The sequence below is a fragment of the Sorex fumeus genome, unplaced genomic scaffold, assembly GCF_029834395.1.
Source record: "Sorex fumeus unplaced genomic scaffold, SorFum_2.1 ptg000061l, whole genome shotgun sequence".
NCBI lineage: Eukaryota > Metazoa > Chordata > Mammalia > Eulipotyphla > Soricidae > Sorex > Sorex fumeus.
The window spans coordinates 11,687,490-11,702,628 of NW_026606118.1; the positions used below are offsets into that span (position 1 = coordinate 11,687,490).

The window sequence follows — 15,139 nt, forward strand, 5'->3', positions numbered from 1 at the left end:
GACTAAGTTTCACTTGTTTTCCAATCAAAATTTAGACTTCAAGAGGGGTCATGCCAAGTAGCGTCAAGCGAGAAAGCTTCAAGTGCGGTTTAAAGAATTCTTGACCAATGCCAGTTTGAGATTTCAATTGAAAAATCATTTTTCAGTAGGAATGTTACCCACACTGTTCTTTAGGGGGCATCGCTTACAAATCACAGTGATCTAACTGACGGATTCTATTTGGCAATGCTACGAACCTTGATAAAATTTATTGTCATTTTGGAGAAATTGCCTTCTGGACCAAAGTGTGAAATTTGAGCCAGCATACTTAAATTGATGACCAGATTCAAGCTTTATTTTATTTTTCTAAAAATCTTGAATACTTTTCCACCCCTTCAGAGGAGATTTATTAATTTAAAGCAACATGAAAATCTGGTAATTCTGAATTAACTCAATTTAAGAAAGATTAATATAATGAAAGTGCTAAGATTGGTTGGTTTTTCACTTTATTGGTGAGAAATAAAGTCATCTTTTAATTATTTTTGGAAATTGCTTAATTATTATTTATGGAAAGAAAAGAAACACCTTTTTTTTTCACAAAATGCATTTTCCATTTCTACCTTGGGTTTTGCTTTTATGCCAACAAAAATTTGCAGAGCAGTTAAGAGACTTATTTCTGTTTAATGGGTCATTCACTGGGTATTGTCCATTAAAACATTTGGCTATTTATCTACAGATAAGTGAGACCAATTTAATTTTAGTGATTGAACTTTAAAATTAAATTGGAAAAATTGTCTATGGTTATTTAAACTGCTGGTAAAAATTGAGAAAAACTTATAAATAATAGAGTCGATTATGTCTTCTATAGAAGTGATTATAATCACTTCTCTCTACATAAGAGAACTGGAAGTCTAGTATTCATTATATTCATTCTCTGGGTCCTATCAAAGTTATCAAATCACTGGCCAAATTATAATGTGAAAATGAGGGAACAGTTTTAAAACAAAAGGATCTTTAGAGAATGCATTGATTTCAAGTTACGATACATGTTCATGAGAATTAAGAAAGGAAAATAAATAAGTATGCACTTAAGTATGTCAGTAACTGTCAATGACACTGTCACTGTCCTCCTGTTGTTCATCGATTTGCTCGAGCGGGCCCAGTAACGTCTCCATCATGAGACTTGTTACTGTGTTTGGCATGTCTATATGCAATATCTCACACTTGCCTAGGTTAGAGAAGTTTAAAAGATTTTCATGACTATTTCTCTAATGTTATGCTTTGAAATAAGCCAAGGATGTAACAATATACTTTACCATGTTATATATCTCATTGTGATATTACGATTTTCAGTAATAAGTTAGTGTGATTGAAAATTTGGACCACACAAAAGCATAAATAAAAGAGATAGTTTGTAACTAATTTGGCACAGTCTGAACTCTAGCTAGTGCCAAACTCCAATATTATTATCTAGTATGGATTGGGACAGTAAACTGAAATATTTTTATGTAGAACTTGGACGTTATCCAAATTTAAAATAACCTGCAATTTTTGTCACTCTGAGATCCATAGTCAGTGCGTCCACACAGCTAGTCTTGGGTGCTATTTTTTGATTTGGTTTGGTTTGGGGGCCACATCTGGTGATATTCAGGACTTATTCCTGACTCTGCACCCAGGGATCACTCTTGGAGGGCTTGGGGGACCATTTGGAGTGTCAGAAATCAAACTATGTTGGCATTTCCACTGAGGCAATTCTCTTAGGGGTGGATTAACTCTAGGAGACACTCTGTCTCCCAGGGGCTATACAGAGAGATTCACCCAAAGGCGACAGCATTACATTGCTTCTCTCTTTCCCTTTAATTGTACATATTAAACAATTAAGTTTACTTCTTATTAATACTTGCAGCTATTTGGATAAACACAGTAAGAGATAGAGATTCCAAAACTTAGTTCTCTGGCCTCAGATGGCAAGCAGGGCTTTTACCGTTAACCCTAGACTAAGTCTTCAGGCTGGTTCGGTTTGTCCTTCTCTATGGAGGTCCTGTGTCTTAAATCATAATGTCTTGCATCAATACCATGCTTTTATGCTTTCTAGACTGTCCCATGTTGATGCTGGGGTAACTTTGCTGCTCATTCCAGGTCCATACCAGTCTCATGGCAGGACCTCGCTTTGTGGGGTGTTAGGAACTACAGCAACCAAAGCCTGAGTCAAGTAATTATGACGGTTTCCTGGAGTAGATACATTTCAGACTCAGTCAACTCCCAAATATCAGGAGCATAGCATTAACAGTCTTTCAGTGTTTAAGCAAAGAACATTGCTCTTTAGTAAAATATGAAAAAGCTATAAGGGGAAATAGAAAAGCAAGTACGTCACTTCAAATACAAAGTCCAGAATTACCAGAAGTTTTGACTTATAAGTAACCAAGACTGATTTGAGGACTCTAGTAACTAACACAAAGGAAAGCTTCAAGATGAACTCAGGGATTAGGGGTGCTCACAAGAGCACAATATGCTTCTTTGGGGGGAGGAAAAGGGGCAATTCACTGATGAAGCCTAAAACATTTAGGGTTAATATCCAACTCTCTAATATTAATTAGAGTAATAGATTAGATTAATTAATAGTAATTAATCATTAATATCCAATGCTCTCTCTCCAGCCCTATGGGAGATTTTTTTGAGAACGTGGCCGTGTATTAACATGCAGTTCCCACATCTCCCCCGGAACTTCCATTCTCTGCAGTCTCATGTCCCCTCCAGCTCTGGGTTGAGAGTCAGTAAGCACTGGTCACTCTGCGACCATGAAGGTCACCCTTCATGGCTCGAGACTGGACGTCTGTCTTGCTCACCTATTATGCCTTTCTGATATGTTCATGGTTCTACTAACTTCCTGTGCTCTCCACATCTCAGATGGTGAAGAATTAAACCCTGAGCCGAGTTTACACATTTATGAGAATTAAGAAAGGAAAATAAATAAGCATGCACGTAAGCATGCCAGTAACTAAATAACTAAATCGCTATATGCAATATCTCAAACTTGCCTAGGTTAGAGCAGTTTTAAATTCCATGGCCACCTGGCTTTGATTTCTCCTCTTGATCATTTCATACAGTGAGTTACAAATGCTTGTTTCCATCCCTGGCAGTAACACATACCCCAAAGACGCCACCCAGTTAAAAATTTAACTCCAGCTGTATCACCCTTTAAAAGTCCTGGGCGGGGCTGGAACGATAGCACAGCGGGTAGGACATTTGCCTTGCATGCGGCCGATCCCAGCATCCCATATGGTCCCCTGAGCACCGCCAGGGGTAATTCCTGAGTGCAGAGCCAGGAGTGCATCGCTGGGTGTGACCCCAAAAGCATAAAATAATAAAATAAAATAAAAACAAATTGAAATAAATGTATGTTTTTTTAACTTTCAGGATCTAGAGGATGTGGTTAAGTCGAAAGAAAAAGAGGTAGCGAAAGTTGAACAGAACGGACTTGCTTTGATTCAGGACAAGAAGGAAGAAGTTTCTGGCACTGTCCTGACCACGTTGCAAGAACTCCGCCAAACCTGGGCCGCTTTGGACCTCAAGGTAATGCTGTTTCTGGAGGATCAGTGCTGAGCGCTATTTGTCACCTTCTGACCCAACATACGTGACTGGGTTTCCCTAAAGTCACTGCCCAAAGGATTAGAGAATCTCTGTTCTTTGCTTTGTGCTAGTCTGCCTTTGCCTGTGTAAGGATTCTGTTGCGTTTGAGCAAGTGATTGTTACTAGGGTTCCATAAGTATTTTATGATTTATAAGTATTTTGTTCCGTTCTGTGTCTTCTCTTTGTATGATGTTATAGTTTGTTTTCTAATGTATCGGTGGAGCCATAGCACAGCAGGTAGGGCATTTGCCTTCCACGCGGCCGACCCTGATTCAATTCCTTCGTCCCTCTCAGAGAGCCTGGCAAGCTACCGAGAGTATCCCGTCCACATGGCAGAGCCTGGCAAGCTCTCTATGACGTATTCAATGTGCCAAAAACAGTAACAAGAAGTCTCACAATGGAGATAAATTACTTGTCACCTTGGTAGAAACTTGCTAAGTTTCTACCAAGACATTCAATAAATAGGTGTTGCCTGCTTGAGCTAATCGATGAACAATGGGAAGACAGTGCTACAGTGCTAAAAAAAAAATCTTCCAATGTGTCTTTCCTATAGTCTATATTATTATGAATGTTCCCTGTTGAGAATCTGTTCATGCCCATGTAAAGACACAAATACTATCTAGACAGAAAATTCTCAGTTGTCTGACCCTAGCCTGAATTTCTCTCCTGGAGAAAGAGAGACATGGAGGCAGAGAGAGAAATCCAACATGTCCTCTTTCATGATCAGTAGACCCCTTCAGTTTCCATGCCTCCACCAGTGCCCTTCCTGCCGGACAAGCCTGTCTGAATCACCATCCTATGTGACAAGGTCCTCTGATATGTTCCATCAGATAGACAGAGGGTCCTCAACCCCATTCCCTGGCTGATAGATGAGGAATGGGTCGCAAACAGATTGCCAGACAATAATCAATAATCTTTAACCCCAGTTCAATAGGTTTAATATAGAGAAGAGGAACCGCTAGAGTGTGAGGGGACTATGACAGATGGGGAAACAATGCAGGGGAAGTGTAGCACAAAAGAGAAGTTTAACCCTGGCACAGGGAATTGTGAATCAGTAAAGTAAGTAGTAAAGGCCCTCCCGTTGATCATCGATTTGCTCGAGCGGGCCCAGTAACATCTCCATTGGATACTTTGTTGTTACTGTGTCTGGCATATCAAATACTCTCGGTAGCTTGCCAGGCTCTCCGAGAGGGGCGGAGGAATCGAAATCGGGTCGGCCATGTTGGCTGCGTGCAAGGCAAAACGCCCTACCCGCTGTGCTATCGCTCCATGAAGCAAAAGGGTATTGGCAAGTAACTCAACTAGCATCCTCTTCTAGTGAAGAAAGATAGGCCAATAGCCAAGCCAAACTGCTTGTAATACAGGAGCAATGATGGCAGATGATGGGGCGGGGGATGGCACCCCTTTTGCCACTGACGTATGCCACTTCTGATGTCTCTGAAGCATTCTCTCCTCAAGGAGAATCCCCAAGTGTATAATCAACAGGGTGGCATCTCCCAGATGGCTCGAGGCAGTGCCTTTGGGGGATCCAACACAAGCTGCGCTTTGAGCACTCTGCCCTTCTGCTAGGGCAGGAGACATGGAGTCCTTCTCTCCTCTTGTTTTCTGAGACTTTGCACGCAGACATCGGCAGTTTTGTCAGCCCTAGGCTAGAACTGATCTAGAATCCATCCTGTCTACAGGGTTAGCATCCCTGCTTGCTGGATCATTTCTTTGACCTTCTAAGTAATCTCTCTGCCAAAGAGGTCCAGGCGAAGTGGCAGATATATCATTCACAGTCTTTTCTTACTTCACATTCACTTCCCAAGACATTCTTCTGTTCTGAATCCCACCATCAGTTGCATATGTCACTCAGAATGAGGCCAGACCTAGTGAGAGGTCAATGGACCCCACAGCCCCCCCCCACTCTTGCTTCTCTGATCTCTCCTGCTCCTGTCCTGCAGGTTCATGCTCTTGAACTCAGCAGGTGTGTGCAAGGACTTGGCACTGGTCAAGTTTCTGCCAAGAACCACCTGTCCCTAGTTATCCCAGGGATCACTCTCCGCACAATCTGGGTGCAGATCCATTACCTCATTGAGGATATCCTGACCCCCTTGCTTTTAATGACAACCTCACACTTCCGGATTCTCCCCTCTGTTATCACTTATGTGATTGCTGTAGCACAGTGTGCTTGTCTGTTTGCATTTCTCACTACGTGTAAGCTCTACCAAGACATTCGATAAATAGGTGTTGCATCGACAGTTGTCCTCTGAGAGTAAACGCTTGTCAACAGTCAGTGCCCTCTCCAGCTAAGCTCATGGTTGATCCGCTCCCAGGCTGTACTGAGATGAGGGCTGAGATCCACGCAGGGTCAGTGTCTGGGAACTGTGGCCTGCAGTGAAGGGCTATTAGAGCTCACGTCCACTCCTCCAGATGCAGTTTTCTGCCTATCTCTACTTTATCCTTAATTTGTATTTATCTTATGTATTTGTATAAGTCACCCCAAATATGGGAAAGCAAGTGTTGGTACAAATAAATTATTTTTCCACAGAGATATCTCATAAAAAATAAAGAATGAATATAAGGCATAGAGTAGACCCTTTTAAGTTTCTCATTAATCTACTGACTCTATCATCCCTTCCGCTTCTAACTTTCATGGCATGGGCCTTGGAGCCAATGGACATTTTCTCACTCACTCATTTTCTCACAGACTCCACTGTCTGTGTCTTTTGATCCCTTAGATAGAATCTTGATAGGTCTTAATATTCTTTTTCATTTATGCCTAGAAGAATAGTAAAGAAAGCTGCTGGACTTTCAGCAGTGTGAATGAATTCTCTTGTGCTTATTCCATCCTTAAAAAATAAATTAGAAGATTAGGTTGGCATTCAAGAGACTCAGAGAAACTATCATTCTAAATAATTCAGACCTATCTAAAATTTCTTAGTAAGTATAGGAAAGTTTTTTGGAAACTCATTCAAGTGTCTTTATATTTATGTGAATAGATATGTTAGATATGTGTATAAGGTAAAGGTAAGGTAAAGGCCCTCCCGTTGATCGTCGATTTGCTCGAGCGGGCCCAGTAACGTCTCCATTGGAGACTTTGTTGTTACTGTGTCTGGCATATCGAATACTCTCGGTAGCTTGCCGGGCTCTCCGAGAGGGGCGGAGGAATCGAACTCGGGTCGGCCATGTTGGCCGCTTGTAAGGCAAACGCCCTACCCGCTGTGCTATCGCTCCAGCCCAATGTGTATGAGGAATTATATAAGTGCGAACACATATATAGTTTCTGCGTGGTAGGGAGATTAGACAGATAGTTGAATAGCTAAAATAGATGGGTAGTAAGTAGTTGGATGGCAAAATAGATAGATGGACAGACAGACAAATCTGTCTCATGTTTGGGGGCCAGCAGGTTTTATTTTCTGGGACCAGCCTGGATTCAAATCTAGATCTTTCACATTCTGACAGTACAATCTCAGTTGATTTTTGGGAACCCTTTTTGCCTCAGTTTCATCTTTACTCTTGGGATAGTGCTTTTATTTACTTCCAACAGTTGTTCTAGGATGAAATGAATGAATGCATTTGAAACATCATTTAACTTGCTTCATAAACTGAAGAGTTAATACATGACCCTTTATCAATTATGCCACCTTTAGAGGTCTTTCAGCTTAAACCAAGGGTCCAAAGGTAGGAAGGTATATATTTACAGTCTGCTAAAGATGCTTATCAGTGTTTTCCTGTTACCTGAAACTCTATCAGTATTCTTTATGGTCACCGTTTTCATTGTGTAAAGATCTTGTCTGTCATTGTAAATCACATGCCTCTTTCCAAAGGTTGGGCAGTTGAAGACGCGACTGGAGTCGGTGCTTGGCCATTGGAGCCAGCACAAGGCAGCCTGTGAGGAGACTGTCAGTGCCCTCACCGAGGCAAGGTACTCACTGTCCCGCTTCCGCTTGCTCACCGGCTCTTTGGAAGCCGTGCAAATACAGGTGGACAATCTTCAGGTAAGGAATGGACTTGAGCCCCCTTTAACTCCCATTGAAATTTAATGAAATTGAAAAGTGAGCAGATGGGAATATCAGCTTTAAATGTTGCTAGATGTGCTTTACTTTCTAAAATGTATTTTAAATGAATTCTGCCCACTTGCCTAGGGATGCCCAATTCTCTATCAGATGGTATATAACTAGGTGACCTAAGAATTCCTACTGGGGGCCCACGAGATAGTACAGTGATAAAAGCAACTTGCCTTGCATGTGGTCCATCCTGGTTCAGAACTCAGCACTGCATATGGTCTCCCAAATTCTGCCAGGAATGATTCCTGAGCATAGAACCAGGAATAAGCCCCGAGTACCATCAGGTGTAGCCCCAAATCCTTCCCACAACAACAAAAAATTTCAGTTCTATTAAAATGAATGTTTTAAAAAATGGTGTAATCTCCAAATTAGCCTCTACCATCTATGGCCACTACATTTTCTATCTTCTCTTTTTCTCCTCATCTTGCTCCTTCAAACAGATTCTAAGGGAGAATGACAAAGAGAATAAAAAGAAAAATAGTGTTTAAAAATAAAAAAACTCTTACGTTCACTTTCGTTCAGCATAATTCCAGCAGTCTGTTCGATGAGCACACGGACGTATTCGTTTCTCTCACTCCCTGCTCCATTTCCTCCATGTCCTTAATCATTGTATTCATCTAAATAAGGGGCATCACAGCTAAACTGAAAGCACAGAACTCAGGAGACCTGGGAGGTAGCACGGGTGCTAGGTACATGCCTTGCACTATAAGGCCCTGAGTTCCATTCCTGATAGTATATGCTCCAGCTCCACCACCCGCCCTGCCCCAGCACTTCCATGAGGGTCCTGCGCTCCAAAAACTAATACTACCTGCCCACAGGGTACTGAAAAAAATCAGAATGGGGCTCTGAATGATCCTCATCTCTGATCACTGCCATCTAATCAACTTCCTCCCCACTTCTCTGCTCAGCTGGGTACCAGGCACTCTCCCCTATTGCTTCTCATTCTCTATGGCTAAAGATGCAGAGTATGGGATGGACATAATTGGAGGGATACGATGTCCATCAGAGTCAAGCAGGAAGTCTCCCATGTCTGTCTGTTTCCCTCTCGACTGACGTGAGACATGTCAGGATCCAGACATCAAGTTGGGCATCAAAATTTCTATGTTGCTGATCTCATGTGCTCATTTTCTTTTGCTTTTGGCTCTTTAGGGTCATACCCAGCAATGTTTAGGGGTCACTCCTGGCTCTGCACTCACAGAGTAGTCCTGGCAGTGCTCGGGGGACCATATGGGGGGCTGGGATCAAACATGGGTCGACCCCATGCAAGGCAAACTTCTTACCTGTTACACTATTGCTCTGACCCTGTGCTCATTTTCTTAAAGGAGTGTCTTTCCTTTAGAAGTGGGGCAGGGGGGAGGAAGAATGCACATACTTAATTTTGTAAAACCTTAAATGGGGGTCTGGAAGATAATACCAAGGGTTAAGGCACTGTGCATGCAGTCAACCCCAGTTCAATCCCCAGCACCATATATGGTTCCCTGAGCACCACCAGGAATGATCTCTGAATACAGAGCCAGGAATAAGCCCTGAGCACAGCCACATGTGACATAAAAACTAAAAACAAACCCCCAAACTCTAAATCTTTTTCTGTAAAGACCCAGGTTCGTTATAATTTTCTTTGAGGGCCAGGGAGCTAGAACAGGTGTTAGAGCACATCCCGACATTCCTCTATGTATCTGACGTTGGCTCCATCACCAGCATCTCTGAATGATCCCCGAGAGCTTCACAGCACCGCCAGGGTGGTTCTGGCACTCCAGAGCCCAAAGCATCATATTCTTAGGTCCTAGCACTAAACTTCTGGCTGAGTTGACTGGGTACTGCTGGAAGGGTACTCCAGGTCTCCTGACCACCATTTGGGAGACACTCCCCACCCCCTCCCCCACCCCCAAAGAAAACAAATTTGAAAATAGTTAAGCTTCAAAATACTCTTGGGTTTTTTTCCCCAAGAATTGTTAAAAAAGATGCAGCAATAATAACAAGATACATATGTTGAACCTTTTTAAAGTTGAATTAATAAAGACTTACTAAGGAGCAATAGTCCTTGTGGAGAAAATCCAAAGGCTATTGTTGGCAAGGGACAGCATGCAGACATACACAGACACCAAAGCAACTGTGTAGAAATAACTGTGACCCCCCTAACTTTTGAGGTCACATTGCAGAAGGATAGTAACCACATGATCTGATGGCAAACTTGTAGGGTAGACCAGTTGTCCATGCAGATTCCTGGATAAGAATTTCATTCTGCAAATTACTTTGGCGATACAATACTAGACCTTTTTGAACAACACAATTTGTTATGTTCATGATCTCCTCAAGACTGAAAGGCAGGCTAGAAAGAAAATATTCCCTGCTTAAAATATAATTATAGGGGGAAAATGAAAAATTTGCTGTAGTATTCACAGTTGCATGTTCAAACTGTACTGCCTCTCACTCTGCTCCAGCTGCAAAATGAACAGGATGTAAAAGTTTTTAAATGCCTTCATTTTTTTTCCTTTTCCTTCTTTAAAACAAATCCCATATGTATGCCACCCATGCACAGAGTCCCTAATAATGATTGTTTCATTCTGAGTTTATATATATACATATATATACATATATGTATGCTGCCAAAGTGATAATAAATACCTTTAATTTTTAACTTCATGCAGATAACATTGAGGAGGTTATAAGTCATTATGTTGGTGGTGGTGATTTGGGGACACACATAGCAATGCTCCTGGGTCACTATTGCTCTATACTCAGGAATTATTCTTGGCAATGAGCAGGGGACCTTATGGGATGCAGGGATAGAACCCAGGTGGGCTATGTAAAAGAAGATATGTACCCTCTTTCAATTTCTCACTTTATTCTTTCATTTTTTAAATTAAATCACTGTGAGATAGAGCATTACAAAATTCTTCATGGTTGCATTTCAGTCATACAATGTTCCAACACGTATCTTTCCACCAATGTAATTTCCCAGCACCAGTGTCTCCAGTTTCTCTCCCACCCCACAGAGCCTCCCTACCTTAGCCTGCCTCTATGGCAGGCACCTCTCTTTGCTCTCTTTTTTCTCTCTCTCATTTTAGGCATTATGGTTTGCAATACAGATGCTAAAAGGTTATCATTTAAACTCTTCTATGTTTAACACCTGTAGGTGGCTGTCTTAACATAGGAAAGGATTCACTCCTGATAACAGAATGTGTTTGCTTCCGTGGCAGTCAATTATTCAATTTTGGACTTATATTAAGAATAAGGTCTATCACTTCAGCACAATTTCCATGGAAATACTTTTCTTAAGTCCCTTCACTCATCTTTGGTAGAAGAATGTGCCAGGCTTGTAACCTATAATGATTCTTTGCAAGGAAGAAAACCCAGAGACAGGACTGAGAAAGTTCTAATAGAAGTCCCCCCCCCCCCCCCACACACACACACCAAGCCCAGAGCTTAGAATAACCCCTGAGCACTGCCAGGTGTGACCAAAAAGGGGAAAAAAATCCACAAACAACCAAAGTTTTTGAGCATAGGCACGGGGGGTGAGGGGGCAAGGCGGGGGTGTTATCCAGGACACTTTGGTCATAGTGTGAGATGTGGTATAACAGTATCTCAAAAGCACCAACATTAACATTGTTGTGACCATATTACCGAAACTACGGTAATGAGCTAATAAAATTCTAGGTGCTATTATAAGAAGGTTTGTAGGGGCCAGGGTGATAGTGGCAGGTAGGTCACTTCCCTTGTTTTTAGGGAATGTAAGGGATGGCAAGCCCAAGTTTTATCCCTGCCATCCCTTATGCCCCCCAGTCTTAGCTCAAACTGATCCTGAGTGCAGAGCCAAGAGTTAAGTCCTACACAGCACTGGGTGTGACCCAAAAACAACCCAAAAGGTTTTATTCTTATGACTCTGTTCTCATACCTATATAATGAAATCATTGAAAAGGAAGAAATAGGGACTGGGGTGATAGGAGAGTGGGTAGGACACTTGCCTGGCATGCAGCCAACCTGGGTTTGATCCCTGACTTCCCATATGGTCTCCTGAATCACCAGGAATGATCCCTGGGCACAGAGCCAGGAGCCCCACTGGGTGTAGACCAAAAACCAGTTTAAAAACAAAAGAAAAAAGAATAAGAAATGATTATAAAGCATTAGAGCAAAGTGAGGCATGATTTATATATTCGTATGTTTGTATTTATGTACTTGACTGAGTCACTTTTAAAACTATTAGGATCTAGATTGGGTCCTGTCATCTGATTCACTTTCTTCTCTTTGGGCAGACTCTCCAAGATGATCTAGAAAAGCAGGAAAGTTGCCTTCAGAAGTTTGCCTCTGTTACTGACCAACTCTTGAAAGAATGTCACCCACCGGTGACAGAAATGCTTACGAATACTCTGAAAGACACCAATATGAGGTACGATGTTAATATGGGCTGTGCAGCAAGATATTCTGAACTGCTAGCCATTCTATATATTGCAACTTATTTTTTAACATTTCTTTTATATTATAAAGTTGTTCACGATGATTTATTACATTCAGTATTCTAACACCAGGACTACCATTACATCTTCCCACCACCATTATTTCCAATTTTCCTAGCCACTGTCCCAGTAGCAGGCCCTAAACAATTTCTTTCATAATCCTTGTTATAAATGATTTGCTATTTGGTTTCCTTAGAAGAAAGTGTGTGAAGATTGTTGTATCTCACCCTAGAACCATTACACTCTCCTAGAAGAGATTACTAACGTGTTGTTACAGGTTAAACCTTGTGGGTTTATATTTTCTTAATTGAGATTGGTCGCCTTCTGCTTTATATTTCATTTGGAGTCTCATCCCATGTGCTGCTCCTGGTATGTCAGTGATGTAGAGTTAGAGATCTTCCAGGAATTTTAAAATTTTGAATGGGGTGATACAGCCGAAGTTAAATTTTTGACTGGATGGTGACTTCGTATCAGGAAGCATCTCTGCAGCTTGTACAGCAGATTTTAAGTGATGGTACAGGGGATGGGGAGATAGTGCAGAGATTAAGAATTCCGCCATGCACATGGCCAAACCCAATTCCATCCTCATATCACATGGGCCCCTGAGCACTGCTGGGAATGGCACCCAGACTTCCTAAGCACTGTTGACAAGGTCCCCAAATAACAACCGCCACAATCAAAACAATAATAGTACAATGACAACCGGTGGCATCTACAATCAACGCTTTAGATTCTATTCTCCTAGTGGTTTGTTTTCACACAGTTAGTTGAAGGACACTGAAAGGCAGGGAGAGTATTTGGATAGCTGCAAGAACTGCCACTGGCACAAATATTTCTTTCACTCCCTTGACCTGAGAGTGGGACAGGTTCCACTTTGTTAGGCTACATGGACACGAGACACCCTGCGTTCCTCCCACGGCCACCTGAGGCAGGATTCTGAAACAGACAGGAAGTAACAGCACTGTGACCCCGTGTCATCTGCCTCTTGTCATCTGGCTCTTGTTTCCAGATGGAACCACTTGTTGGAAGAGATTGCCGAGCAGCTGCATGCCAGCAAGAGTCTCCTGCAGCTCTGGCAGAGGTACAAGGACTACTCCAAGCAGTGCGCATCTGCGGTCCAACAGCAGGATGGACGCACCCAGGAGCTCTTGAAGGCCGTCTCCGACAAGGACGTTGCTGATGACGAAGTTGCCACATGGATTGAAGACTGCCAGGTATGTTTGGCAATCCAGGTGGTTTTCATCAGGTAGTGTTAGTCCATTCGGGTGTGAGCTCGATCACTTGTAAGAGCCCATGATGCAAGCTGGCCACATTTTATACATGTGTCAGGTGTCAGATGTCCTTGTGTAGTTTTGATTTTCAAGGCGAGTTGTTTTCCCATTTTTTCTTCATGGGATACAGTTCAGGTTAACAAGCTCTGCTTTCCTTTTTCTTTTTCTTTTCTTTTTTTTTTTTTAACAGAAATGATTAACGCAAGAAATGAGTATAGGGGCAAGAGAGATTGCCCAGGAGTTTAAGATGCTTGCTTTGCACATGGCCAAACTCTGGTTTGACCCCCTGCTTCACTTATGGTGCTCCCAACGACACTGGAGGTGATCCCTGAGCACAGAGGAAGCTCTAGGCACTGTTGGGTTCCAAAAGTAAAATAAGTAAAGTAAAAGTAAAGACTCTCCTGTTGATCATCGATTTGCTTGAGTGGGCCCAGTAACGTCTCCATTGGAGACTTTGTTGTTACTATGTTTGGCATATCGAATACGTCTCGGAGAGCTTGCCAGGTTCTGCCGTGCGGGCGAGATAAAATGGTCAAGAAAAAATTAGAATGAATGTCGATTCCCAATTATATCAGTCCTGGTGCCGTGGGTAGTTAACCTATCCTTATAAAAGAAATGACATAAAAATGCGCGATAGCACAGCGGTAGGGTGTTTGCCTTACACAGGGCCAACCTGGCCAACCCGAGTTTGATTCCTCCGCTCCTCTCGGAGAGCCCGGCAAGCTACCGAGATTATCTCGCCCGCATGGCAAAGCCTGGCAAGCTACCCATGACTGACATATTCGATATGCCAAACACAGTAACAAGAAGTCTAACAATGGAGAAGTTTACTGGGCCCATTTGAGCAAATCAATGAGCGATGGGAGGATAGTGCTAGTGCTCGTGCTAGTTTTAAATATCCACTGTTAAAGGTATTGTCAGTTTAGTTTCATTATTTAAGTACCAACTTAATAATTTCATCTAAGAATTTCTCAGGGCTGGAGCGATAGCACAGCGGGTAGGGCGTTCGCCTTACAAGCGGCCAACATGGCCGACCCGAGTTCGATTCCTCCGCCCCTCTTGGAGAGCCCGGCAAGCTACCGAGAGTATTCGATATGCCAGACACAGTAACAACAAAGTCTCCAATGGAGACGTTACTGGGCCCGCTCGAGCAAATCGACGATCAACGGGAGGGCCTTTACCTTTACCTTTAAGAATTTCTCAGTAGAAAGAAGTCTTTTCAGTCATTTTAAAACATTTTCCTCTTTTTTGTTGCCACTCCCAGTAATTGCCTTAAGGTTTTAGGGAATAGTTGTTTTATTTCGCCTGTTATCTGGCTCCCACTCTTTGCCATTATTTGCTTTTATTTTAATAAACTCATTTCAAAACTTATAAACCTTTCCAAATCAGTTTAAGGAAGTTATGAAGAGTCCATAAATAAAAATTTGGCTTATTCTAATGCCTTCACTTAGATAATAAATAGCCATTTTAAATCTAAAGTTTTATAGTGACAATAAAATAGTGCAATTTTTTCCCCCATGCTAATCAGATCTTTTAGGATTTTCTCTTTTCTGATGTTAACTCTGCCTGATTTGAGGCCACGGACCTGTTTTAGAGTCAGGGATCCAAGTACTTTCTGTGAAATTCCTTATCTTGAAATCTTGGTCAAATTTAAAGTTGCTCTTCTTTAATTTAAAATTTAAAATAAAATTCTTTTTTAATTTAAAATTGTGGGGAGGTTTTGGGGTCACACCCAGCAATGGTCAGGGGTTACTCC

General features: G+C 42.0%; 1 protein-coding gene across 9 annotated transcripts in view; it reads left to right on the top strand.

Annotated features, from left to right (window-relative positions):
- Positions 1-15,139, top strand: part of SYNE1 (spectrin repeat containing nuclear envelope protein 1) — a 566,819-nt gene that overhangs the window by 444,037 nt on the left and 107,643 nt on the right. For all 9 annotated transcript variants that reach the window (XM_056125930.1, XM_056125931.1, XM_056125932.1 and 6 more), the window contains 4 exons: positions 3,397-3,552; positions 7,419-7,589; positions 11,912-12,045; positions 13,122-13,326. In XM_056125930.1, the coding sequence (XP_055981905.1) occupies positions 3,397-3,552; positions 7,419-7,589; positions 11,912-12,045; positions 13,122-13,326 (666 nt within the window). The remainder of the gene's footprint in view (positions 1-3,396; positions 3,553-7,418; positions 7,590-11,911; positions 12,046-13,121; positions 13,327-15,139) is intronic.